Source organism: Acanthopagrus latus, chromosome 12 (genome assembly GCF_904848185.1).
Source record: "Acanthopagrus latus isolate v.2019 chromosome 12, fAcaLat1.1, whole genome shotgun sequence".
NCBI lineage: Eukaryota > Metazoa > Chordata > Actinopteri > Spariformes > Sparidae > Acanthopagrus > Acanthopagrus latus.
The window spans coordinates 13,309,956-13,337,921 of NC_051050.1; the positions used below are offsets into that span (position 1 = coordinate 13,309,956).

The 27,966-nt window shown below is 43.4% G+C and overlaps 1 protein-coding gene across 5 annotated transcripts; it reads left to right on the plus strand.

Moving 5' to 3' along the window:
* Positions 1-595: 595 nt before the first annotated feature.
* Positions 596-27,769, plus strand: kcnn2 (potassium calcium-activated channel subfamily N member 2). 5 transcript variants are annotated; one of them, XM_037117755.1, is made up of 9 exons: positions 596-1,590; positions 2,026-2,121; positions 15,861-16,279; positions 16,586-16,727; positions 16,897-17,007; positions 17,503-17,630; positions 19,596-19,604; positions 23,283-23,352; positions 26,701-27,769. In XM_037117755.1, exons 1-9 carry the CDS (start codon positions 799-801, stop codon positions 26,974-26,976), a joined length of 2,043 nt encoding a protein of 680 aa, XP_036973650.1. In that variant the 5' UTR covers positions 596-798; the 3' UTR covers positions 26,977-27,769. The 5 variants fall into 5 exon arrangements, with proteins under 5 accessions (XP_036973650.1, XP_036973651.1, XP_036973652.1 ...); XM_037117756.1 differs by lacking the exon at positions 19,596-19,604; XM_037117757.1 differs by lacking the exon at positions 2,026-2,121.
* The last annotated feature ends 197 nt before the right edge of the window (positions 27,770-27,966 follow it).

Below are 27,966 nucleotides of genomic sequence, written 5' to 3' on the forward strand. Positions count from 1 at the left end.
AAATAACAGAACATAAAATGGGTAAAGATAACTCGTCCAGCTTAAGGATGAGTCTACCAAAAGCCCCGAGATCCCAAACTGATCTCAAAAGACATTATTTACACCCTCAACGCCCAGTCATGCTTGAACATCCACTTCAGGATGCCTGTTAACATTTTCACTTTAACGTCCGAGAAAAAGATTTCAACTGTGAATGACATCTTTCAAAATACATTTTGGCCTCTGGAGACTCGAATTATGCTGGACGAAATGTGTGGAGCCACTTTAATTTTGGGTTGTTTTTTTTTTTTTATCAAGTTTTAAAACAAGTCCCCATCTGCCTCTGCTGCGTCTGCAACGCTGTTTTGCTGAAAATGTCTCCAGAAAATGTTTCGTCGACTGCGAAACTTCACCTGACTCTCCATCAGCGGGAGGCTGAGGGGATGATGAGTGAATTTTAATCATTGGGCGAACTCATCCTTTAAGTCTCTTTATCATCAGCTGTGTATAGGTGTAAAACTGCAGGTAGATCTTCAAAAAAAAAAAAAAATGAAGCAAAACCCAGATTGTCTGCAAGGCTTTTAATGTCGATCCCGGCGAGATCAAGGGTGGGCTTCACGTCTCCTGGTTGCAACCTGTTCATGACGTCGGACCAGTTGTTTTGGTCCCCCCTCTGCCCAATCGGAAGGCTCCGGTCTCATTCTACCGGAGCCGAAATGGGTCTATCCATGCAGCCGCTCCGTCCTCCCGTAAGTACCATAACGCCCTTCGTCGGGTGCTCTGTGGTACCCGACTGCTGCTTTAAACGGCAGCACTGACATGGAAACCCCATTGCAGCTGCACAACGATTTCTTTCCAGAGCAGCAGTTCCAGCACTGTAAGTACCAGCACTACTGCGGGCGGGAGGATCGGCTCGGCAAGCAGCGCGAGCAATGCTGCACCTGCAATAACTGCACCTGCGAGGCGAGAAAAAGCCTCGTCTTCCGCGGGACGTCGCCGACCACTGTGGGAACTTTGAGGACACCTTCGGAAACGTCTTCGGCGAGGCAAGGTTGCCAGTACAGCGTCTGCGAGTTCACACCCTCTAGTCATGGTAGTTCATCCAGGCATCATCATCATCCTCACCATCAGCAGCAGCAGCAGCAGCAGCAGCATTGCCGCGATCGGCAGCGGGGCAGCCTGGGCAGCAGCCACAAAGACAGTAACTCCTACAATGAAATAGCCATGAGCAGCTGCAGATACAACGGCGGCGTAATGCGGCCGCTGAGCAACTTGAGCTCGTCCCGCAGAAACATACACGAGTTTGATTCCGAGTCCCAGCCTTTGCAGCCCATCTCCGCCGCAGATGCGTCGGACACCCTAGTATCCAAGCCGGAGAATAATTCCACCACCCTGATGCCTTACGCATCGGGGGACGGAGGGGGAGGCTGCGGCCACAGCGGCGGCAAATCGGGGAAGAAGAAGAACCAGAACATTGGGGAGAAGCTCGGGCACAGGAGGGCCCTGTTCGAGAAGAGGAAGCGGCTCAGCGACTATGCTTTAATCTTTGGGATGTTTGGGATCGTTGTTATGGTTATAGAGACTGAACTCTCATGGGGAGCCTATGGAAAGGTGCGTATTGTCTCCGAGCCCCCCCACATCCCCCCCGTCTCGTTGCTTCTTTCAGAGTTTAATTTAGCGACTTTAAGTTATGGCAAAAAAAGAAAAAAGAAAAGAAGTGTGACGGCAGAGCAGCCACTTTGAATAACAGGCAGCAGAAAAGTGTGGGCTTCACTGCAAAGTGTCCCCACGTTAGTCCCTCTGTCCCTGTCACAGCAGGCCAAAAGGCCCCACTGCTGTCCAAGCATGAAGGGGACCCCCCCCCCCCCAAAAAAAAAAAAACAAAGAGAGAAAAAACATATCACATATCAGATTCTGTTGCATCCTAACAAGCTGAGTTATTACTCACATGCATGTGTTTTTTATTTCCAAAAAAAAAAAGAAAATGTGATTTTTATGTCATGCTGTCATGTGTTGTTTGGCTTTAGTGTTGTTGCTCTTTTCCAGGAGTCCCTGTATTCATTAGCTCTAAAATGCCTGATAAGCCTTTCTACAATCATTCTCCTGGGGCTGATTATCATATACCATGCGAGAGAGATACAGGTAACGTTGAAACCCTCTTTTTTCTTACTCTGCTCTAACAGTGAATGTCTTATCACATTTTAATGTTTCCACTCAGCTGTACTTTTTACAGGATGTCACAAAATAGTTAGGGTTTTTTCTTTTTTTTTTTTAGTTTTGCAGAAAATTGCCCCCAGAGCGGTTTTGCAGGTTGTCGAAAAAGATGCTTTTTATCGACTTGAAGTCCAGGAGAGCAAATAACTTCTCGTGAAAAGCAAATGAAGTGTTACATTTCAATTTCTCTGCAGCGTGGGACGCTCTAATTACTGAGTTAAATCATATTCCCAACATGAACCTTATGTTCTTGATTCCAAAGTGAAAAATCCATACAGCCCTCTAAGTCCATGGCTGGCCGTCATCTTTTGAAGCCACATTAACGCTTCATTTACACATTTTGACACGATTTAGGAACTCCTCGCAGGGCTCGGCGGATGGATATAGATTGGCAGCCTCCCTTGAGACGATGCTCCGACACTTGGACAGTTTTATGACCTTGCCTCGGAGCATTGTTGCATTACACTTACAGCTTCTCCCTGCGCTCCAGCACTTGTGTCTTTGTTGAATTAATGGGGCCACTTCCTGCAGGCTGGATGCATGTTGCCAGAAAGCTTTCATGCGTCAGATACTTTTCTTTTCTTCTCTTCTCTCTCTCTCTCTCTTTTTTTTTTTTTTTTGATTAAATCAACTTAAAAGGAAAACTTCTCTCGTAAGAGAAACACAGTTCAAGCATTTTCTCGAACCTGGGACAACACCATGTTTAATCATGTTAATGGATTTTCTTACTTTTAAACAAGATGGTGCTTTATTTATTTATTTTTTTTTAAAGGACAGCCTCGGCTAAAATTCTCTCTCACTCACAATGTAGACAAGCTTTTAGCCGGACATGTTACAATTGGCTCTTATGTTTTAGCTTCGGTAAATTCATCAGCCTTGTAGGTATATTTAGCACTTACAAGTCCCGTGGGAGTATCAGTCATTGAAACAGCCCAACAGTAAAATGTGTCGCCCCCTTCAGATGTCTCATTGTAAACCTTTCTTTATGAGGGATGATAGAAACGCACAGACATCATTACCATATTTCAATGCATAACAGAAGTGTTTTCATTCCCCCCACAGATAGTTCCCGGTAGCTGTTTAGAAATTGGAAAGCGTACTGCACGTTTGCATGAGAGGATCATTCTTCCCTTCCCCTCGGCCTCGCTCACCTCTTTACTCTAATCCTGCGTAAATTATTTAATTCACAAACGGAGCTTTTTTTTTTTTTCCCCTACCCCTGCTTGTGCAAACTTTCCTTGACGCTGAATAATGTGACTAACACGTTGCTGAGCTGTGTTCCTTCATCACAGCAGGTTTCCATTTAGGGGATTTCTGTAACAGATTGCGTTAGATTGGTGGTTGTGCAAGCAGCCGTATGTTTACGCTCCCTGTTCACAATAAACCGGTTAAATGCTGAGCACTGAATTGTGCTTTCAGGGCTGTTTTCTCACGAGAATCATAAATGTATTTCCCCATCAAAGCGGAAAACAGAGAACTTTTCGAATTCTCCCCCCTATAGTGTATTATAAGCAAAACACAACCGTAAGAATCCCGATTAAACACCTAGCTGGATGAATTAGTAGGCAAGACAAGTGCAATTGGTAAGGGGGGGCACATATCAGCAGGGGAACTGACTTTGACACAACACTGGCGCTCTCCATCAAGTGAATGTCGGTCAGTCCACTCCTGTTTTACCTCAGTTTCTATCACTCTCATCCCATCAGCCATCTCCATGAAGAGTTTCCACTGGCATCCCAGTTATTCCACCGTTACCTGGTGTTAGTGACCAGAGAAAACAATGTCTTTTCCTGTTTTGGTCGTGCAGTGTCAGACTTTCTTCCTTTGTGCCGTAATGCGTGAACAATCAAGCCAGGTAGGGAGCCAAATCTCTGTGTGGATGGTGTTATGTGTTACAGCCGCGCGATCAGTGTTTACCTCAGGATAAAAAAAGCTGCTCTAAGCGTTGTTGTCGTTTTAGCTAACTTCCTGTCGCGTTGCAGTTAGCAGTCCCCTCGCTCCTCTCTATGTACATCAGGTGTTGCAGCTTTAAAGCAGATAAGTTGTCTTTTGCCAGTTTAAAGAATCATGCCGTACTCTGGAGCATGTTCTGAATAACAGCTAGTGTCATTTTATACGTTAGAGAAAGTAGGTATACTACCATTATTCCATTAAAAATCTATGTTTAAAACGCAAAGTATGTTATTTCTTCTTCTGAAGGGGTTTCTCATTCAAAAGAAAACAAAAACTGAGGTAGCCGGGGATCATGGGAGTTGTCTTCAGGAAGTTAAAGCAACAGGCAACCAAAATTAAACGTACCGCTACTTTGAGTGAATTATGAACATCTCGGGGTTTGATTGTTGTTGGAAACATTCGGGAAAATGTAAGCACACAACAAAATAATGAAATATAAAGCAAAGGTCCACTTGTTTTCAGATGTTTTAATGCAGAATTGTTACATATTGTACCTTTAAGTTCTGACAAAGTCAACACCTCCAGTTTGGCTCTGAAGGATTCGGAGCATATTCATACATTCTTACTTTAACAACACAGCAACACTTCTGGATTTATAAATATGGCGACGGTGGCGGTTTTAAAAAGCGTAAACGCTCCGTTTAACGCATTAAAAATGACTGTGAAGCATTATTCTTTCCTTCACTACAGGCGAGCTGAAATTTTCATTTTTCACTCTAAAAAAAGCTTTTCTCTCCGTTTCTTTAATTGTCAGCAGCGGCGCATTTCCCCCGCAGGAAGTCTGTTTCTAACCTCTTTGATCCAGACGCCTCTGACAGTCGCGTCAATACCCAAAAACGTTCTTCACCCTGGTTATCTCTCCCTCACTGATAATGACATTTCCTCTTTTGCTGACCTGGAAAACTTTATTAAGGCAATTGTTTGCCTCAGAGTTGATTACCGCAAAGCACCTCTCACCACATGTCCCGTCTCCACAGTGATTCATATACGGTTCATTCAGACGCACACTCCTGAACACTTAACCGAATCAGAAAAACATCAGCGCGTCCCCTGCAGTCTTACTCACTTCCTCCTGTGTCTCTCTAAATGCAGACGTTGATTGTAAGGTCTCGTCTTCTAATTCATCAAGAGCCCTTTGAAACAAACCATCAGCCGGTTCCCGAAAACTGACTCTGTCTCACTATTTAAATCCACTTCACAGTGTTCATACTTCAACTTCCACCACACCAGCTGCTCCTTTGCGTCCCTGCCTGAGGGGCTTTTGTGCCTGTTGTCGCCACTCTGTCATTACTTGGTTCCCGCAGACTGACATATGCACACACACACATACACACGCACATACACACACACACACAGGCAAATTAATTCTAAATCCATCATACTAATGGAACACACACACACACAACAGCACCAAGTGTGTGTGTATGTGTTTCCTTTTCAATTTTCGGTGTTTCTTTCAGTTGCATCTGGTAAAATCACGCACTGACTTCATTTGTGTTTCAGCGTTTAAGCGTCCCCACTCTGTTTTTTTATTAGACCTCACCTGTCTTGTAAAAGCCGTGTCTGTCAAACTGTTTGATTTTAGTTTGTGGCAGACGACTTCAGTTAAGTACGTCTCCTTTAATTTAGCCTTGCAGTGGGACTCGGGGTTTGCAGAAAAACAATCTAAATCAGAGGATGCAGAGATATCAGCTTCTTTTTTTAAAAAAAATTCCATTTAATGCATTTAATTAATGTAGCCTCGAGCCACTATCCTCAAGCAGAAATGAGGAAAGGGGGACAAAGGTCTGCTGATCGCATGTATTTCTTACATCAACATCAACAGATTTATATTATCATCAAAGTTGCAGTCTTCAGATTCAACTACCTCACCCTGACATCAGGCAATTTATCAGATTTGACAAGACATGACTAGTCATAGGCTTGATCTCGGTCTCTTGGTCTGGTTCACTCAGCCAAATCCAGCTCAACTGGGTCCTGACAAATTTGCTAACAGTAGCCAACCAGGAGCGCTAGCCAAGTGCTGCAGTTGTCAGTTACTCTGGTGACGTGCTGCCTTGTATGATTAATGGAATCATGTACCCGTCCATTTGAATTCTGGCCATATTCCACGGATTACACCTTTAATGTAGTAGCACTCCACTGAAAATAGGCTTTAAAAAATCTGCAGTTTTAAGCCTAAACGTTATGTCACATGTGTCATTTTCTCAGATCTCTCAAAGCTCCTCCAGAGTCACAGACATTATACAACAGTCTCTTAAACTGTGCTGTTACTGGGAATGATTTAGGAAATTTGACTTTGAAAAATCACTGACGCGTCCCACCATAGCTTCCCACCACAGAGTTTCACCTGACAGATCTCAGACTTTCTATATGTAACACCATCACCTGGGGGAAGCTTCACATGAAATATACTTTTAATGCTCTGCTGTTGTGTTACGCAGCTTAATGCAGTGTCCGTGGTTTGTGGTCTGTACGTTAATGCTCTGCAGGAGCCTCAAGTGTCTGCGATATCAGTAGAGTGCTGTTTCCGAAGAGCACTTTCCTATGTGGGAAATATTGCTCCTGCAGTGAAATAGATTATGCATGCACATCCATGTGTACTCACAGATGCCTGTCAGATGTGGGAGCGTAAGTCAGGATGATGAAATATTTCCGCACCACTTCCAGGCCCTTAAAACTGATTTACTTGTCAAACTTGGTAAAGACTGTGCCCTCCCGTTCTTTATGGGGTACAACAACAGGAAGTTTTTTTCTCTGCTCCGAGTGACTGAAAAACTCCAAAGGTCAGGTCAGACAGGATAGATGTTGGACACCAGCTGTCATTTGAATTGTTTAGGGATACATCTGCCCGCGCTGCTGTGGCAGTGACGGCTGACCTACTGAGCCGAGTGCATTAACAGAGAGAAACAGTTTGTCCGTGTCCTGCTAAATGTCCTCAGATTTGTCCCGGCGCCTACAATTAGGAGGAATAATATTAATGTTTAATCCTCCTTTGTACATACTGATGTTGCTCAGCTTCTTTTTATACTTCTCCTTGAAACGTTATCGGCCTGATTCAGTCCCCGTGATGCCTTTTGTTGACAGCTGGCGATCCGCCCGAGGAATTTTTTGACTTTTTAGTTGGGTTGGGTTTGCTGTGTTGGCAGGCAGCGACTTACTGTACAGCGCGAGTGGAAACGGAGAGGTTAGAGTCTGCAGCTGCTTCATGACTTTGATTTGTCATTGTCAAAGTCTGAGATGAGCTGCGAGCGTCTTCCAGCTCTCGCTGCTGCTCAGATGGTTGATGAGTTCACCTTATTCCCAAACAGACAGACGCTGACATGAGCTGAGAGTTTTCCCTTCTTCTCACATCAGAGGCTCTTCGCCGTGGGGCATTTGTGTTAAGGCCATTGCTATGTCGTTGTACCTTGTGATGACAGTTCTGCTGAGTTTTCTTAAACTAATGCAAAATGCTTTGGGCGCTGTTCTGTCTTTGATGCGTACTTTGGTGATAAAAGTGAACGCTGATGTCTCACAGTCACGCGGTATTACGCTCCACAATCTGCAGAAAAGATAAAATAACAACACAACCTCACCCAAACGATGCCAGCGGATTCCTGCCAGAGTCAGACTTGGCCGCGCTCGTCACACCGCCCCTGGGTGGTGTGTATGTGTCAGAGATATGGTGTAACTGCAGGAGACACTCTGCATTTCTCACAGTGAAATCTGTCCTCCACCTGAGACTCCAGACAGGAGTCAGATAACTGCCGCTGGCTGGTGACCTCAATGTCTTCCCTGAACACTCGGGCTTCCAAGGCCAGAGACACCCAGCCTCCCAACCAGCTAAAGATTATTAATGACGGCATTTACCAAATTGTGCGCCGCATGTGACTTTAAACATGCCGGCGACTTTTTTTTTTTTGATTATTAATGCCAGCAGCTTGGCCGCAGCAGCAGCATCGGCGACAATTTAAAGAAAGAAAGATTTATACAAGCTTTTTACTTTGGCTCAGAGAGGCTTTACTTTGCTTGAATAGAGGAATGTAAATGCAAATGTGAGAGTTAATTTCAGAAAACAAAAGCAAAGTGAAACGGCGAACAGCTTGAGATTTACTCAGCAAAGTGGTCTGTTAGTGGCTCACTTTGATATCATAAATAAAGTATTGCATTAATGGCTAATTGGGCTGAACCCTCTCGACCTAATTCCCTAATGAGATTGAGCGATTTCATTCTCGGTGACAAGATATATGTTCCCATCTCCACATTACACAGATTAAATATTGAGCCGGACTCCATTAGTTATATTGAGCGTAGTGAAACCAGTAACCAACCCAGGTGAGCCCCTCTGAGACCGCAGAGTGTAGCCGCGGGACAGGTAGGGAACGACCCCGGAGACATCTTCCGCTGTGACGCGTCGCGACCTGACATGAGTGGAACTTTGTCGTGATGAACGAGGAGCATGCACTCTTTGTGATGAGACTGTCCATCAATAAAGAACAAGCTGATGTCTGAGAGAAGCCAGTGGCGGCTGGATTTGTGCGCAGTGTTGGCTGTTTGTACGATGCAGAGCCAAAATGTGTGTGTTCCTCCACATGTTTTAATGGAAAGTGAGGACATTTGGACCAGCGTTGGACATTTGGTTTATGTAACAGCTGGGATGCAGACATGCTGTCATGTGCAGAGACGTGTGTGTGTCCATATATTGAAATAAAGGTTATATATGTAAGATCACAGAGAGGCTTGCTCTGTTTTGGAAGCTTTTGGAATTGCCAACTCTTGGATGGTTGACTGCTTTGTGAATAGTCTGCCTGGCACTTCAGCTACAAGACAGTTTCAGGGCTCTTTCTTCTTCTCTTTCCCACAATGACAAGTTCGTGGCATAGTTAGCCTGCTTGGTGAAAAAATGTCTCGATGTTGTAGCCCACGAGCACTGCGATACTCTCCTGGCATATCAAACATGCTGCATTCGAGGCGACACTCTCTCTCTCTCTCTCTCTCTCTCTCTCCACAGCTATTAACGTAACTTGTCGCTTGAGCTGAGCCAACATGAGTTAAATAGGAATACAGACTCAATGGAGCCATTTGCCTGGAGATTCATTAACATAACGCGGCCTTTTATTGATTTCCTGGAGATCTTTTTATTTTTCTCTGAGGACGTTGGAGGCCGGATCGAGACACGGGTCCACCGGCCAGTTACCGCAGGGGCTGGATTTTGCCCATGTGTGATTCAGGAAGATCTATTGGCAGAAATGGAATATAACATTCAGTGTTATGTATAATCACCTGAAACTAGGAAACATGTTTACATTACCTTTCATATCTTACAGAGGGCGCAGGTCGTTTTCCACAGGGGTGGCCATGTTGCACTGCCATATTTCTACAGTAGCTGAGAATGCACAGACCAAACATTCACTCTGGAGAGGGCCTATGAGGATTGTTTTTAGGAACCACCGTGGGTTCCTCTACAGGCTGGGAATGGGAGGGTATTCTGTAGGTTACAATCTGCTTGACCCCACTAAAACTTACACACTGCTCCTTTAATTCAGCAAGCGCTGCAAGCAAAATTAAATTCACCTCCACTGGACTCAGTTAAAGGCAAAATTCAAAGAAAGAGCTATCTAAAAAAAAAAAAAAAAAAAAAAAAAAATGGGCAAATTAAACCAAAACTATATGTAAACCGGGAAGCCACTCAAATTCAGTAATGTTGTAATGTTTTTCTATGAAAATATAATGAAACTAGTCACCATTAAATTATTTGATCATTTGGATAGAGATCATTTGAACCTCTATTAGTTGTTTTAATGGTGCTTTAATAACTCATCACATCACAGATTAATGGGAAATTTTAAATGACAGTAAATGTAGACGAGTCGGCAAGTCGTCAATAAAGACGTTTTATCTCTCATAGAATTAAAGGGGAAGTTCACCCCAAAATCAAAAATGCATACTTTTCCTCTGACCTGTAGCGCCATTTATCCATTCATCCATCTTTCTATTTTTCATGATGCTTATGTCAAAGGGTTTTTTTAATGTTAATCTTGGAAAGTTTCAAAAGGAAAAATGGTGAAACATTAGCCTCTGTGTTTACTTAAAACAATGTTTAAGATCTGTGGCTTTTGAGTGATTCAATAATTTATACATTTAAACAGAGAAAAGCTGGTTTAAAGAGACAGTTCACCTAAAAATATAAAGTACATGTTTTTCCTCTTACCTCTAGTGCTATTTATCATCTGCATTGTTGAAGCCGTCACCCGTAGAGATGTCTGCCGTCTCTGGAATATGATTGAACTACGTGGCTCTCTGCTTGTAGTGCTCGGAGCTCATTTGGTTTAGAGATCATTTGGTGTCTTTGAACCTCTGTTAGTTGTTTTGTGTCGCTTCAAAAACTCACATATCACAGTGCTGAAGACCAGACCACGTGAGTCTCTCTCTGTAGGCATGATTTCAATTGTGATCAATTCATTTCACATTCAAAATTGTTTTACTTGTTGTGTTTGAATGGCATGTCATCCCCTGATTGCATAACTCATTTGAAAGTGTCCCATCTCGTCACCTGAGTTGTATGACTCACTCGGAGCGTCCTCCTCTGTATCGCACATTTGGTGTGATTTAAAACCCACGGCTGAAGGTTTTTTTCCACTGCAGATGTAGCTCCCTCCACCTCTATGTCATAACTGCTGCTTCTGCCGCTGGCATGGAATATTTGATGCTCGGGAGGTAAAGGGCCCTTGAGTATTGTATTTCAGGTCATCCATTACCATAATTGCTTTTACCCACCAAGTAGGCTTTCCTTATGCAACCTGCGTTTAAATGTTTAATTACATTGTTTTGAGGCAACAAACTTTGTAACTGCTTTTGACGGGGGGCGGTTTGTCGTTTGAAACGTAAAATAAAACGCTGCTTGTCCTGTGTGCAAACAATGGCTTTAGTTGCTTTCAGAGGCTTAATTCTGTAAGTAAGAAACCGTAGCGGAGTGGAGTCACAGCTTGTGTTTCCGTGTCTACATTACACTCTCTTGGAAAGGCGAACAAGACGAGCTGTGGTTAGAGTTACACACTTCACCGACAGATGTCAGTTTGTTAAAGGAGCTCGGTGTCGCTCATTTGATATGAACAACTGCCTCTGACATTTTAATTCATCTGTTTTGTTTTGTTTTTTCATGTGTGTTTTTGGTGGGGGGGCGACTTTGATTGCGGCTTTTGAATAAACATAAACGAGTCTTTGTGGGATGGTTTGGAGCATGCGTTCAGGGACATGTGCGAGTTGTAAGCGGCTCCTGTTTTGGTTGTAATGTGCCAGCGTGTTGACAGTTGATATTTCTTCCACGGAGAGCCTTTGGACATATAATTGGCTCAGGCGCTGTAATGAGCGTGTGCCGTGGTTCAGTGCGGTTTGTGTGTCGGCTGTATTGTCAGGGCGCCTCTGAAGCTGTCGGGCTGCAGCACGTAGAGCACTCATGTATGTCTGTGAGGAAAAAAAAAAAAGTGGCGGCGTTATCGATCGGCTCTGTGCGCTCTTTTTTTGTCCTTGAACGCGTCGAACAGTCGCACGGTGAGAAATATGACTGTTTCAGCAATTCAATTTTTATGTAACATATCACTGCTAAATTTACAATCTAGGCCACTGATCCCATTAGCCCTCCAGGAGTGGGACACTTTTTATTTCTATAATGAGAATTTCCAAATGAAAGTAAATGGAGACGAGTTGGCGCGATACCGAGTTGTGATGCATGCCACCAGTGAATATGATGGTGTTTAATCTCTTATGGAATTAAAGGGAAAGTTCACCCCAAAAACATGTATTTTGGAAAGTTTCAAAAGGAAAACATGCAGATACCTTCTATTAAGTGGTGAAATATTAACTGCTGTGTTTAATCGAAACAAAGTTTGATATATGTATCATATGTGTATGATTTATATATATATATATATGTGGCTATTGAATGACTCAATCATTAATTAACCTAAACAGAGAAAAGTTGGTTAAAAGACAGTTCACCTAAAAATGAAATGTACATATTTTCCCTCTTACATGTAGAGTTATTTATCCATCTAGACTGTTGGAGAAGTCGCCTGTAGAGATGTCTGCCATCTCTGGTATATAACTGACGTAGATGGCTCTCTGCTTGTGGTGCTCAGAGCACCAAAAAGATACATTTGAAAGACTCAGCATCTTGACCCAGTTACTCGACATAACCCGCAGACCTTGTTGTGAGCGCTTTCATGCGGGAACTATTTTCTTTTCTACCAAACCACACACACCGAGTGACTCCCCTGCACAGACGGAAGTGTGGATCTGCTCCTGGATGAGAGGCTCATGTTCGGGACAAAGATGCGAGACATTAATGCCGCCCTCCTTGGATGAACTGCAGCGTTAGCTAGCTTCGTTAGCTTAATTAGTTTGCCTCTCATCCAGGAGTGGATGCAAACTTTCCCCTGCGCAGTGAATCGGAAAGAAAATAGCTCCTACGTGAAACTTAAACAAAGTCTCCGGATGATCTTGAGCAGCAGGGTCATGATGTCTGGAAAGAGATTTTCATGTTGAGTTTTTAAGATGTCTTGAGTGAAGTTCTGTTATATTTATGAGGCGGCAGACATCTCTTCAGCTGATATCTCCAAAAGTCAGCAACTCAAACAATCTAGATGGATAAATAGCACCTCAGTTAAGAGTTAGGGTATGTATTTTTGATTTGAGGTTGAACCGTCCCTTTATAACTGCATTTCTGACTGATAAATCAAAATCAGAACTAAACAGCTACCGGACAGTAGAATTATAATAATGTACAGAAATTATTGGGATGAGGACGAGGGGCTGAACTCCATGTTCCTCCCCGGGGCTTAACACAGAGAAAACCGCAGCATCCACCTCCTTATTTCTCGACTCAACTCTGATTTCAAGCTTTAATATTTTAATGGGACAATCATTTGTACAGAAACGCACATTAAAAGTGGAATTAGCAATATCCAAAAATGCGATAACCATAACAAATGGAGCATGTTTTTTAATGAAGTATTTCAGCAGCACTCTGTGTTTGAACCAAAATGAACAGTTATTCCTGCTGTTGCTGAATAAACCAACAGTGGGGGGCCTCAGCACTGCCATATTTTTACTTCACCTATATGAAAAATAGGTTGGAATTGTGGTGGTCCTGATAACTATTAAGATTTATAAATCTAGTGTTTCTGAAAACTGACATATTCAACTAACAGGTGCTATAAAATAAAGCCCTGTTTTTCAGAAAATCCAGCAAGAAAAGAATTAAATTCAATACAAAACTGGGCCATGGAAGAAATAAAGACTCTGTTTAGTCTGGTCCCTGAACTTGAAAATATACTGTGGTTTGTAAAAAAGGTGAGGAATGCCAAATGCGCACCCAGAGTCGGGCAGGTTAAAAAAACAAGGTGAGCTTTGTTGTCAGAGCGGAAAACAAAATAATCAAAATGCAGGCAACAGAAGGGCTGGTGACAAAACCGAGCTCAGGAGAGTACAAGAAGAAACGCAGGAAACACAAATGAACCGGCAAAGAGTAAAGGAAAACAGACATGCTTAAATACAGAAGGACTATTAACGAATGAAACACAAGAAAAAAGACAAAGACAGGAAACATAAAGCAAAAAAATATGGCACATGAGAGGTGAACCGACAAAACTGAAACAGGAGATAACTGAACTAAAAACCTAATCCATGACATATATATTATTAATATAAACCTAAATATAGATATAAATAAGTCATCTTTTCATGGCTAGTGCCAGCAGGTATTTGTGAACTGAAAATCCAAGCTTTAAACTGCACACTGAACTGACCTGTGAACAATCCTGCTCTAAAAAAGATGCTGAGCTGTAAGCAAAAACATTCAACTGCATGTGCATATTCTCATTTTAAATCCTGAGACGTGGCCGGACACGTTATAATTCATTACCGAGCACGCTGAGGAGTTTCCCAGAGAAAATGTAATCCTGCGGTTTCTCTTTTCTCTCCTTCGGAGGCGGCTCCTGCTCTCATGGCAAAAACAGCCGCCAGGAAACCTCGCTCGTGTTTTTTTGCTGACGGCAACATTTTGTGAAATATCTGCTGCCAGTTGTGACGGCCTGTACACAGGCGCAGGACCTTGAGGTGATTGAGTGGATAGGGCAGGAGCAGCTGTGGAGGAATATCAGTGTGTCGCGTCAACAAGAGCAATTGCTGGCAAATGTAAGAGAAGCTAATGCAGTTTGATGGTATTTAATCCTCAACCTGCACCAGCAAATGTAGACTCTAGGGAGAGGAGTGAGATTGAGATTGGTCGGTTGAGATAGCGTGTATCTCCGGCTGTAGGCATGATCTGGGATCACTGTGAATGAGCAGGCGGTGGCGGTCACGGGCTGTCGTCGTTAGTTCAGGGTGAATACACTGGGCAGTGAATCTTCTGGGCCTGAGATAGGTGTAGATTGGATTGAAAGTGATGAAGAGAGGGGATGAACAAGAGGAGGGAGCGGCAGAGGTGACCATGTGAGGAAGCCGCTGTTTATGACAGAGGACTGGGTGGAGAAGAGTGATGAGGGGTGCTGAAATCCACCCACACTGGAGTCCCCAGTGGAACGGCCCTACCTTCTGGTCGGGGTGGCCAGGCAACCAGAACCTAATGCTAATGTGGAGGCGGCAGATGTTCTCATCAGTATAACGCTTTGAAGTTAAAAATGCTTACTGCATGCTGCTAATGTAACATTTGTTGTTTTTTTTTTTCTTGTGAAAGAGGAAAAACAGAGGAGAGGTTTGTTGCAGAATCCCGGAGACCGGAGACTGCAACTAACAGTTATATTCTTTGTAGATTAACCTGTCCATAACTGAATGAACAAGCTGTTCTCAGAGGAAAAATAAGGTGCCCAGAACACTGTGTGAAGCCAGAAAGGTGGCAGGGTCCGCCACATACAAACAAAAAGTTTATTCATGCATGAAAACAAAAGAGAGTTTGTTTACTTTGTTTGTTTTGGCATTTGAAAAAAATCAGCCAATAAAGATCTTTCTCTTCTGATTAAAGTTTGTTCCCCAAGATTAAAACAACCCGTTTTTGCTTGAAAAACAATGAATTGATTATGAAAACGGGCATTTTTCTGCAAATAAGCCAACGTATCAATTGGTCGCGCTCTCATTTTGAGCCACTTTCTACTTAGGAGGCAGCTGTTCTATTCCATCTATTTCACTTTAATATGAAAACCAAACCCAAGAATGCCTGAAGCTTGAGCCAGCTGCAGTGATAGAAACAAATGGGCGACCTACAAGGCCAGACAAAACACATAAATGCAGCTAACACACCGTGGTACTCTGCAGATAATGTATTCATATAAACAAAGGCGTGGTGTTGCAGCCTTCATCAGATACCCTTGGACGTATCTCTGGATCAGGTTTGGCCCTGAAAGAGTGTAGTGTCCTCGCATTATCATAACATTTATGTATTATTGTCTTTTTGCTGCACCTCTTCCGGTGTTGTTACGGATCAATTTTGCTCTCTTGAATTTATGTTACGTGTAGATCTCATTTGTTTTAAATGGGCAACGGCATGAAGAAAAAAAAAACTGCTGAGGTCTTTAAAAAATGTGGCTGAAAAAAGATTTGATTCAATGACTCAAGGGTATCTGTGACTTATTGTTTAATGGGCTTTAATGATTTCCTGTAGCATGCTGTGTCACCATGATGAAAATGTCGGGCGCTTTTTACCCTCCGCCCGCCTCACCGTGCCCTTTTCCTTGCAGTTATTTATGGTGGACAACGCAGCCGATGACTGGAGGATAGCCATGACATATGAGCGCATCTTCTTCATCTGCCTGGAGATCCTGGTGTGCGCCATCCACCCCATCCCAGGGAACTACACCTTCACCTGGACAGCGCGCCTGGCCTACTCCTATGTGCCATCCAAGACGGATGCAGATGTGGACATCATCCTGTCCATCCCCATGTTCCTGCGGCTGTACCTCATTGCTCGTGTCATGCTGCTGCACAGCAAGCTCTTCACGGACGCCTCGTCCCGCAGCATCGGTGCACTCAACAAGATTAACTTCAACACGCGCTTTGTGATGAAGACCCTCATGACCATCTGTCCGGGCACTGTGCTGCTGGTCTTCACCATCTCGCTGTGGATCATCGCTGCATGGACTGTGAGAGCTTGCGAGAGGTGCCTGGATCAGTTTCTCACGCTATGCTGCACTGCACGGCATGAAACATAGATAAGGCATAAAAATAGATAATGTACACACTTCACAGCTCGCCCTGTGTCTGAGCATCAGGATAGAAAGATTTGCGAGGAAAGATTATAACGCTTCTGACAAAGTATTTAATCTCATGTTCAATGCTGTATTGGATTTTGTTTTTTGTTTTGTTTTTTTTGTAATTCTTTTTTAAAACGAGAAAGCCGGAGCTCATCTGCTCTCTCAGGATGCGCTGATGTTGGTCAACCAATTGCATTTATTATTCATTGCAGGTACCATGACAACCAGGACATAACCAGCAACTTTCTAGGAGCCATGTGGTTGATCTCAATCACGTTTCTTACCATTGGATATGGGGATATGGTCCCAAACACATACTGTGGGAAAGGAGTCTGCCTCCTGACTGGCATTATGGTGAGAAAATGGATTAAGGGCTTCAACTTTTGGGGTTTCTGAAAGTGTTGAAATGCCCACAGAGTGTAACAAATAGGCTACTAATATTTCATGACTGGAATATTCCAAATGAAATATGTGAGAATCCAGCCTTTCATATCTGTGTTTGTCCATTCTTGTTATTTCACAGGGTGCTGGCTGCACTGCCTTGGTGGTGGCTGTGGTGGCAAAGAAACTGGAATTAACCAAAGCTGAAAAACATGTCCACAATTTTATGATGGACACCCAGCTAACAAAAAGAGTAAGTGAAAGCTCTGAGTAAAAAAATCTTGAAAGTTAAAACCAAGGACAGATAACATTAACATTTCCAACGTGACAGTAGAAATCATTTTTTCCGCAAACTGGCAACAACAAAGACTCTTGATTGTTATGTCTCGGACTCACACATTTGCATAATTAATGCCCAGCAGCTAGTTGGCATGTGAGAATTGATTTAGCACAGCTGCTCAGTTGTTGTAAGCAGTGCTGGCTCAGGCGTATGCGAGCTTACCAATCAGGTATTCAGGAGGGGGGAGGGCCTTAAAGAGACAGGAGCTAAAACAGAGCATTTCAGGTAGAAACACAGCACTGGACAGTAGAAGACAACTGATGTGTTTTTTGGGGGCATTAAAGCATGTAAGTTAAGTTTGATAGTGACCTAAAATAAAATAATGAACCTGAAAATGAGCTGAATATGTTTCTTGATTTGACGTGACAGTTACAGTTACTTTCCCACCTTTTTTTTTTTGCACTTAAGGTGAAAAACACAGCTGCGAATGTTCTCAGGGAGACGTGGCTCATCTATAAGAACACCAAACTGGTGAGGAAGATGGACCACGCCAGAGTCAGGAAGCACCAGAGAAAATTTCTCCAAGCCATTCACCAGTAGGTACCACTCAGCACCAGTCATACTGTGTCTGATGCCTTGTTTTTTTTAAATCCAGCAGTGCATTCGCTTGATTCACCGAACCTGAAATCTGAATTGTTTGACACCTGTAGCAAATATATGTGCTCTTATTGTTGAAGCATCTTGACCACAGTTCACCCGACTCGACTAACGTGATAATGAGTTAACACGAGTTTTAACATGTTAAAATGTGCAAGGGAAGGGAATGTGCAATGTATGTAAATAGCACTCGCTGGTACGATGCTAGAGGTTTGTATTACACTTGTCAGGATGAAAGCTGCATATTTTATCCGCGTAAAAAATGGCATTTTCTGTGAATGAGAATTGGAAAAAAGAAAAACTTGCCATGAGATTGCGGAAGGTGTCAGTCAGTTTTGCAGAAGTATTCCTGAAAAAAAAAAATGACCATGAAATGTTCTTGAGTTACAGAATTCACAGCGGTATGATATTGATCTCTCTCCCTCTCTCTCACCTTCTGTTGTCAGACTGACTCTTGTGTGTCTCTCTCGCTGTATGTCAGTTTGCATGCTGACCTCGGGGGCTGACACATCTGGGTTTCTACTTTCCTAGCGACTGGTCAGACACTTAGCTGTCAGCTAGTCTTTTAGTGGCTCCCCGAGGACTCCCCGAAGTGCTACCTAACTCCAAAACAGTATCGATTTTAGCCTCACCTCGCTCTTGTTTTTCTTCAACCTACAGTGCTTACAAGCAGATCCAGTCTGTGGCTTTGTCTTTGAATAACTGGCATTCAACCCAGTGCTTTATTATAATAACTAGATGTGCGGTGATTGATGCTTAAGTAAACTGTCCCCCTTTTTGTATGTTTGTGTGCTTTCTGTGGTTTCATGTACGTATATAGGTCTTTGTGGTCTCCTTTGTGCGGCTTTGATTTGCTCATGAATCTTTTGAACACACATTTATGTTTCAAAGACATCGGGATGTTTAATCACATGGTGGAGAAATACACACACACAGCTGTCTGCTGCTGCTGCTGCAACCCGCATCCAGGTTTTGTGCCGTTTAATAGCTTCTTGTCATGGCTGCTTTGTCTAGTCATTATGTCCTCGCTGTCGTACTCAGGCGATTTTTGCAGCGGTGACGACAGCGTCTCATGTCCACCTCCTGTTCCTTTAGGACAGCCTAATAATGGAAGTCCCCGGGAGCTAAAGCTAAATCTATACAGAACCTGATTCGCTGGGAAAAAGTCACGTACGGCTTTGTGTGCAAGGACAGCTGCTCAGCATGGTGCAAGCATCCTCCCGTCACACCTTTATCTTGTGAGGATTGTGTTTTGTTCGGGAGGAAGTGTGTTCACGGGCCTTATCTTGGAGAGTGTTAAGCATTGCCCGTAGTGTAGTTGCAGGACGTGATGCAAGACTGCGGATTGAGACGAATGTAGGACAGGAAGCGGCCAGAGAGCGGGCAGAGCGGTCGAGTGGCGGGCTGGAAAAAAAAAAAAGGCCTAGCCTACAGCCATCCTTGACCTGTCACGAGGCGATGGTAAACATCAAATCAGATATCATCGGGCCCGTTTCATCCGGTCAGAGCTGCGAGGCAGTGTGTCAGTGGTCCCCATCCGTCACTGTAAAGGATGTGAGGTGTAAACAGTTGTTAAATGGAGCTATAATAGGCGCTTTGAGGCACTGTCTGCGTCGACCAATGTTTACTAAAGTTAACAGGGAGGTTGTTTATTCGATTTACTGTATTCTCGATAACCAAGGACTCGTGTGGGGGGGGAAAAGGGGATTTAGACTTAGAGAGGCTGGAGCGCGGAAACACAGAGATAACACGCCAGTTGCAGGGAGAGGGGGACCGAGTAGAGATGAGGGTTCCAGCAGCCAGACCTGAGCAAACAGATGCTGACATGTTTATGATGTTGTAATAATTCATTTGTCTACTTCATGTTTCCTTTTTTTCCTGTTTGTGTCGACACAATGCAATAGAGCTCGAAAGTAAGTCTTCGCCTCACATGTAGATACAGACCTGTTGTGTGCATGCCAACGAGAGCTTGTCCTTGAACCCGATAATGTGACTTCAAAAAAATTACACTCCCTCATTTGATAAGTGAAATTCATGTGGCAGAAAAAAAACACAACACAACCGTCACATTGTTTAGGATTTTAGCAGACACCTGTTCAACTGAGTCGCACGGCAATTTGGCAAAACACATGCCAGTCTCACATTTTGCACTCAGTCTTCAACATTGTGGGACTGCAAACAGTCTGAAACGACCAGCACAAACACCTTGAAAATCTCCACACCGACACACGCTGCACACTGTAAACACTCCCACGGATGCATCGAAAGTGAATTTCAATTATCAGTGATGGAGGGTGTTTTTCTTTCCATTTCTGCATGGATGTGATAAGATTTTGATCTTTAATCAGAAAGCCACTGATTAAACTCCAATCAACTGTGCTTTCACGTACCGAAGGATGACGACTAGAGCTCCGCAGGAGACAGCACAAGTGTATAATTTATAACATCCCTCAAGTCATGTTATACAACTCGGCGGTCACGCTCGCACAGATCAGGGCTCAGGGTCATCTTTCGGCGTGTGGAACCATTGTTACGCCTGTTGCTACATTTGCAGCCACATTTCCTTCATTTCTCTGTTGGATGACACAGTAGCAGAGACGCTGATCTGGTGTTATCATGGCTGCTGAGCGGCATAATAACACGGACGTGCAGCTGTCATGCATTTCTGCGCCAAGGTGAATTTGCAGAGTTTGCATTCGACATGGTTTTAAACACTCCTGAGGTCATTCTGGCGGTGCATTTTACCCACCACAGGCACGGTGTCTTGCAGTTACAGTTCCAGGCCATTACATCCGTTAAGTCGAGTGTCTCAGCAGCGCAGTCAGAATCCCCTTTGGGAATGCTGTCCCTTTCCATCCACAAGGTTGAAGTGGGAATCATAGCGAGAGGCAGGACAGTGAGTGCTTGTTAGCTCAGAGATCAGTGGATCGGAGAAACAGCAAAGTGACCTGCGGGGAAGGTCACGACGAGTAAAGCCTCCGAGCGATCCCGCTTGAGCCCGAGAGGCTGCGACTGTGACCGACAAGCATGGAGCTGTCAGCAGGGACGGTGAGGGGTGGAGGGGGGGAAGCACGACAGACTGCAAAAGGTTCACCCCGACCATTAAGTCGAAGAAAAATTTGCATTTCTTTTCACAGTGGGGTAAACGGAGGTCATGACAAAGAAATCAAGTCAGGAGCGGAGGGAGAAAAAAAAATATGGTGCAGCACTAACCGAGATTGCCTTTGATTTAGTGGGGTATTGGAAAGCTTAGCATAGCTGTTTCTCCCTGATGAATAGCAAGCAGGTTTAGAGTGCTCATTCGAGAGGAGAACTGCCCATGACGAGTGATAGACGGGGCGGGGGGGCAGTGGGGGGCGTCGAATATAAAAGACAGGGCAAGTAGGCTTCCTCGTCCTGACCTCGAGCTGCTTCGGCCCCCATCTGACAGCTATTGGTCATCCAACTGTGAAATGTCTTATCTTAACAGGTCTTACATCAACTGCAAAGTCATGTAACATTGAATATCTGTTATCTTTCATCATTTTAGATTTCCTTCCTTTTCCTTTTTTATTTCCATTTCTTTCATTGAATGACTTGAACAATAAAATGTTGCAATAGTATCCCTGTCTTTAGAGTCTGCTCTGTGTGAAGCATTTCGGTCCTCAGCTGTCAGGACATCTTCCCTCGCCTGTAGTCTCCTTTAGTGACGCCTGTGGCACCCTCTGTTGGTCTGACCTGTCATCTTCGCTCCACATCTGCCTGTCTGCAGGAAAAAGAAAAAAAAAGAAAAAAAAAAACAGAGAAATGATAACGCATTGCATGAGAATGGGCATATCTCAGCTAATTATCAGACTTCCCCCAAGGGCCCCCTTAAATCCCTCCTCGATCTTCATTACTGTTTGCCTTTCGGTTCACAAACACCCTAATGATCACCTCGCACTGCATTCATGTCAGTTAGATATATAATTTACCATTTTTTATTATCTCTGGCGAACTTATGCTCATGATGTTAGCCTGTGTACTGTGCCAGTTTAATTTAGCATGCATGGGTGATTCAGAGGGAGAAAAAAAAAAAAGAAGTCTTTAATATCTTGAAACCACGTGTGGTCGACACACTACAAGACTGCACAGTTGCTGTTTTTGAGCCCCCTGAGAGGATGAGTGAAAACAGGCTTTAGGAGCCTAATTAAACAGGAGATGTGAATTATTTAAGCATGTTGTATGGAGTAGGTGAGTTAAATCTTTGCAGAGTTTGCAATATAGGATTTTCCGTTGATGCAAAAAAAGTGTCCAAGTAATGTAGCATTTTCTATTCATGATGCAAGATTCACAAGGTCCCTTTAAGCGATCTGAAGAACCTTTGAGCATTACTCAGTTCTTATGTCACCGTTTTTTGGGGGGTTTTTTCAATGTTTGAATTGGAAAGTTTCAAAAGCAAAAAAAAAACTTGCAGACAGCTGCTGCAGAAAGGTTAAACGTTAGCCTCTGTGTTTTCTTAAAACAATGTTTGATATCTGTGGCTTTGAGTGACTAAATTATTCATAACCTTAAAAAGAGAAAAGAGGGTTTCACCGTTCCCCTTAAAAATACATATTGTTCCTCTTCACTGTAGTTCTATCATCCATCTAGATTGTTTTGGTGCAAGCTGCTGGTTTTTGGAGATGTCGGCCGTATCGATGTCTGCCTTTCCGCAGATATAATGGAACCAGATGGCATGTGGTGTTAAAAAATAAAAATAAAAAATTTGAAAAACTCACCAGCAAGTCTCTTTCCATAAATCTTTGGTCACTCAAGATAATCCAGACTTTGCTGTGAGCAGGTTCATGAAGGAACTGTTTCCCTTCTACCAAACTACACTGTATCGCTCAGGCAGAAGAAAAGTGAGATTAGCCAACTAAGATAGCTAACGATGCAGCCCAGCAAAGGAGGAAGTCAGAAGGTCTGCGCTAAGCTGTTACGTTAGCTAGCATCGTTCATTATACTTAATGTATAGATTCACACGTCCCTCTGTGCAGTGATACGGTTAGAAAGAAAACAGTTCATACATAAGGTAAACATGAAGTAACTTGGTCATGATTTCTGTAAAGAGCCATCACTATTGAGTTTTCCAAATGTATTTTTTGAGCACCACGAGCCGAGCCATGCAGTTCCTTTATATGTGTGAGCTGGCAAACATCTCTGCGTCCGATATCTCCAAAAAATAGATGGATAAATGACACCGCAGGTAAGAGGTAAAATATGTGCCTTTCGATTTTAGGGCGAACTGTCCCTTTAACCAGAAAGATAACAACCGTGAGCTTGATCAGTGATGATTGCGCTTCATGGCTGCCCGTAAGCTGTACGAGTCCCCCTCATTCCTCTGGAATGGTCGTGGTTATTGGTTGAGTAGGACTTGAAGCTGGTCTCATTCTCCCCCCCTCCTCCTCCCCGTGGTCTCTTTCCACTTGCATGCAGCTCAACCAAACAGACTGACCCCTGCATTGTTCTACACACATCCTGTGCATGTCCTAGGAGTGCTCTCCGTGTGTATGCCTTTGTGTGTGCACAAATTAACTGATAAACCTCTAATAGCGTTAATATATTGGGTTGTGAATGGCTCTTGTGTTCAGATTGAGAAGTGTTAAAATGGAGCAACGCAAGCTGAATGACCAAGCAAACTCACTAGTGGACCTTGCTAAGGTAAGCTAGACCAACAGTCTACTGCTGCATTCTACATGAGCATAGACAACCATATCCTGATTAAGCTTCTCTCCCTTGTGTGATTGAATTAGCTGTGGGGTTTTTTTTCTAATATAATCAAAGTCTACAGGTGTCAAATAAACAGACAGGCTGTTGATTAAGAATAAGATCTGTGCGATGATTCTGGTTGTCTGCGCTCACCTGAGATTCTCACCTTCTAGGTTTGGAAATAACAAACATCTTGATTTCACAGCAGTAAACCACTATCCCCAGGACATGTCTGCCCGGGAAAAATTACTGAATGAGAGCGAGGAGAACCCCCCCCCCCACACACACACACACACACACACACACACACACACACACTCCACCCCCTTTTGTGTCTGCGCCGTTTTTAACTTTGTGTGTTCTCTGATGTTTGTCTCCAGATGCACTAAACAGAAGTTGACAAACCTTAGGGAAAGTCCAGGCAGCGCGCCAGCCTGACACAGCAGAAACAGTAACCTGGGAAGGGAGACACACTGTGATCTGATGATTCAGCCAGAAGTAAAGGCAGGGAGAGGGAGGAGAGAGAGGCAGAGGGCTTTGACATTCAAAAGTGCACCACAGTCAATCTGGATCCGGGCCAGCGTGTCATGAATGGTATTAGTTAATATTGCCCAATCGCCTCGTGCTGTAAAACAGCAGCGGGAAGAGTCGGGATGTGACATTGGAAAAGGTGCCTTATAGCCGGTGGCACTCGGCTGGATCCTGTTATAAGAGCCTGTTGCCATAGGAGGGCAGTGTAACTTCAGTCCCCTCAGTCTCCCAGTGGAAAGATGGAGCTAAATAGAGCTGAACATATCACTGGCAGCTGCATCGCCACTGCAGTGCAATGAGAAATTCCTCAGATCACAATGTACCCCCTTAACTCTCATTGTCTCTCTTCATACAGGATGTGTTTATCGCGTTTAATGTGATTCAAGCAAGGCGCTGTGTGGATGAACGTTGCAGCATTTTCTTCACCGAATTACACGACATCCAATTTGCAAAAAAAAAAAAACAAAAAACAAAAAACGCCGCCACTCTCCTCTCTCTTAATCCTCTCATTCTCTCGTACAGAAATAGATTGATGGTGTCAGTGTGTCGCTGAAGTTGGATCTGTTATAACCGTCTGGGTTTTTTTTGCTGCAGTTTCATCCTCTCTTTATGATATTTGTTCCCCTGTGGTTTGTCAGGACTCTTTCTGCCATCACTTTTTAATGTGTTCTTACTGGATTTCATGATTTACAGATGAGATGAGGTCAGCTCAGGCCATATCTGGGCAGGAATAACGTGTATAAGACAGTAGACCCGTGGATTCATGTACCGTTACGTGAGCTATTCAAACGTGGAATTTAAATTTGGCCTGCTGAAAAATCTGACAAGACCGTGTTTATACAAAACAGAGAAGCCCTTGTCTGCACTAGCTGTCAGGTTGAGCGGTGTCAGTGCTACTTTAGTTCCCACTGATTCACATAAACAACCTATCCCATTATTCCCGCCCCAAATCTGAAGAGGACAAGGTAAGTGATGGATGGCATCGCCTCTAGGCTGCCAGGGATTATTAATCCTCCGCTGAATAATACCCCAGAAACCGCCCTCCAGCAGCATCACTCCCACACCTCATCGCGAATGTGACATGGATTTCTCTCAGCGTGTTGTTGACTGTTTTCGAAAAAGATCCAGAACCTCGGGAGTTCAAATGCTGCAGCCACAGATTAAAGGTCTGTGAGCAGACGATTGATGCATCAGAGGAGCAGGGAGCGTCGTCGGCAGGCACCACTCCTGTCTCCTCAAGGTCACAGGCTAATGTACTCACGTCTGCACGGAAACATGAACTCTTGTAAACTAGTCAAATAAAATCTGCCCTTCCCTGATAGTCTTTAACAGAAAACCGCCGCTTTCCCAAGGTTGGAACTGTTAAGCATTGAAATAAGCGGATGCGTGAAGTTTACACTGCAGGACAATGTCACAGTCTCAGTCACAGACCACCATTTACTTTGATTTGTCAATTTGACTGTTCTCATGTTGATAACTGATATTTTCTTTTGGGTTAGATGGTGAGATTACAGCATGGCGTCACGTTTTTTCAACAATTTTCAATCCTAATGAACATTACTTTTTTACTTTTCAAATCATAAATTACAGCACCAGTGGGAGAAAGCTCTTTTTAAGCTATAAATGTACGATACCTGAGTAACATCACTTCAATGTCAACATCATTTTCTACCACACCGCTTAGAGACTTAAAGTTAGAATAGTTGTGACGGTGCTTGATGTCATTAACAACCTCTGTAGCAGTAGCACACTTAGGATGCCTGAGTGTCATTATTCACGTTCCATCCACCATAGGAGCATCGAAGAGGGGACTTTCACAGCGTTTGCTGAGTCTAGCTTATGTGTACATTGAAAGAGTTTTTCTTTGCTGCAATTGTTTCTCCTGTGTTTTTTAGTACTCTTTGCGCTTATGGTCAGATTGGGCTTAAGCCAAAACCCACTTGGTTGGGGTGAGGAAAAGATCATACATGGCGTCCCTGGTTCCGTCACCACAAACACAGATTCAAATGATATGACGTGCCGTTGAAAATATCATTTTTTTTGCCACTGACACTGCTATAAAAGCCCAAATGTCTCAATAAATATGACCGTTTTTGTTGCCAGTGACATTTCTGGAAAACAGCTCGACCCTTGTAAAAGATATCTGGTTTTGTTGCCTACAAAATGTCCCAACATCTCGTTAAAAACATTCATTTCTGATGCCACAAAATGCCATGAGGTCTCCCCCTTGACTGCTGTCTCTCCTCGTCACAACACAAACATACTCTCCTCCTGGCTTTAAAGTCTGTTCTTTAGTCAACATGAAATGCAAATTTGATCAGACACGTATAGCAGAACTGTTGATGTGATACATTTAACGTATATGTGGTTTACGGAAATGTACAACACTTTGTTCTGTTAACTGGGCTGGAGCACGTGAGTATTGTTTTCAGACAGACTTTAGAAAATGTGAGTCTATCCTTTAATTGCTTTTGTGCCAGACAATTAACAGTTGCTAATCACTGGTCTAATCATGTGGGGGATTTTTTTCTATTTAAAGTCTGTCTGCAGAATGTGATGACAAAGTTAATCTCTTCTATTACCTTTACTTTTCAGAATGAACAAAGAAGAGAAGTTTCAACTGTATATCTACGAAAGTATTGAGGATTGATGTGTTTCTATCTGTAATCCTGTGTGTTTATAATGGACACGTGCAGTTTTGTCCATCATAAACAACTCACCCATTTGGAAAGCGATCATGCTGAGTGTGTTTCCTCTCCACTGTTCCAGACTCAAAACATCATGTATGACATGATATCGGACTTGAACGAGAGAGGCGAGGACATGGAGAAGAGGATCGCCCTGCTGGAGACAAAGCTGGAGACTCTACTGAGTAACTTGCAGGCTCTGCCGGGACTCATCAGCCAGGTCATCACCCAGCAGCACAGGGACTTCCTGGAGGTGCAGCTCCAGCCTTATGACAAACACAGCCCTGAGCGCTCACAGTCAGTGTCCCGACGGAGGTCGTCCTCCACAGCACCGCCCACCTCCTCCGAGAGCAGCTAGAGTCCAAGGGGAATGCCTCCACTGAAGACTTTTGCCATCATATGGCCAAGTTGCATTTATCGTAAAGCCTTATGGTTTCAATAAGTATTATCCAAATTCTGATGACAGAATCCAAGATACTGGGGACAATGCATTTTAATGGATAACTTCATGCTGTTATTTGTTTTTTATTACCTCAAAAGATGTTGTTATCCTTGCTCTGGTGACATGACCACAAATAATGGCGCTTCCCTCAGTAAAAACTAAAAGGCCTATCGACGGGGGTACGATAAGAGCTCTACTCCATCTCTATGCAGAGATAGCCAGTTTTAGGTGGCGAGGTTATCATGTGTGAAACTATTGCACTAAAATAGTGCTTCTCACAGACTTTGCGCTTCTGCTGGCTTGATTCAGTTGCCGTGTTCCTCAAAGCAAACTGAGAAATTAGTCAGGGAGCATGACAGTGATATTGAGGAAAAGTGCTGTGTTTGACGGACTCGAGTGAACTGACACCAGAAGGCAGATGAAAATCGCTCCTACACACTGTCACTCAGAGATAACTTAAAAAGCTTGAAATGAGGAAAAAAAACATATATCTTTTAGGTTAGAAACAGCATCAACTATAGCAGTTTTTCTTTTGCAGAGTGCCCCTGTAGAATGACTATTTTTGGGGCGACGTTGCAAATAATTTAATCCTCTAGTCAAAATGAATGCATCAAAATCTGTACTTGCACTTACTTTTTAATCAATGCACTTCAATGCTGACTGACGTATGATATAAAGATGCGTTTCTCATTAAAAGAAGAACATTTGAGATGTTTGGGCATGGGTTTATTATTGTCAATTCTCAAGTTGTGGCTAGTGTTGATGAATCAAGTCAAAGCCCTTTTTCTGTTTTTTTTTTTCACAAAGAAGCATTAACTCAGACCTGCAGAGGTCGACAGAAATGTCTTGACTGATCACAAACTTGGTAATTACCCCCTGTCTTGCTGTGTCTCACCTCCCGTCCTT

What these genes read in the sequence shown, in the direction of transcription:
- kcnn2 (XM_037117755.1), top strand. Translation starts at nt 799, where the DNA reads ATGGAAACCCCATTGCAGCTGCACAACGATTTCTTTCCAGAGCAGCAG. An exon ending in ACCATGCGAGAGAGATACAG is followed by an intron (nt 2,122 to 15,860) that starts GTAACGTTGAAA and finishes TTTTCCTTGCAG; the next exon opens with TTATTTATGGTGGACAACGC. An exon ending in GCCTCCTGACTGGCATTATG is followed by an intron (nt 16,728 to 16,896) that starts GTGAGAAAATGG and finishes GTTATTTCACAG; the next exon opens with GGTGCTGGCTGCACTGCCTT.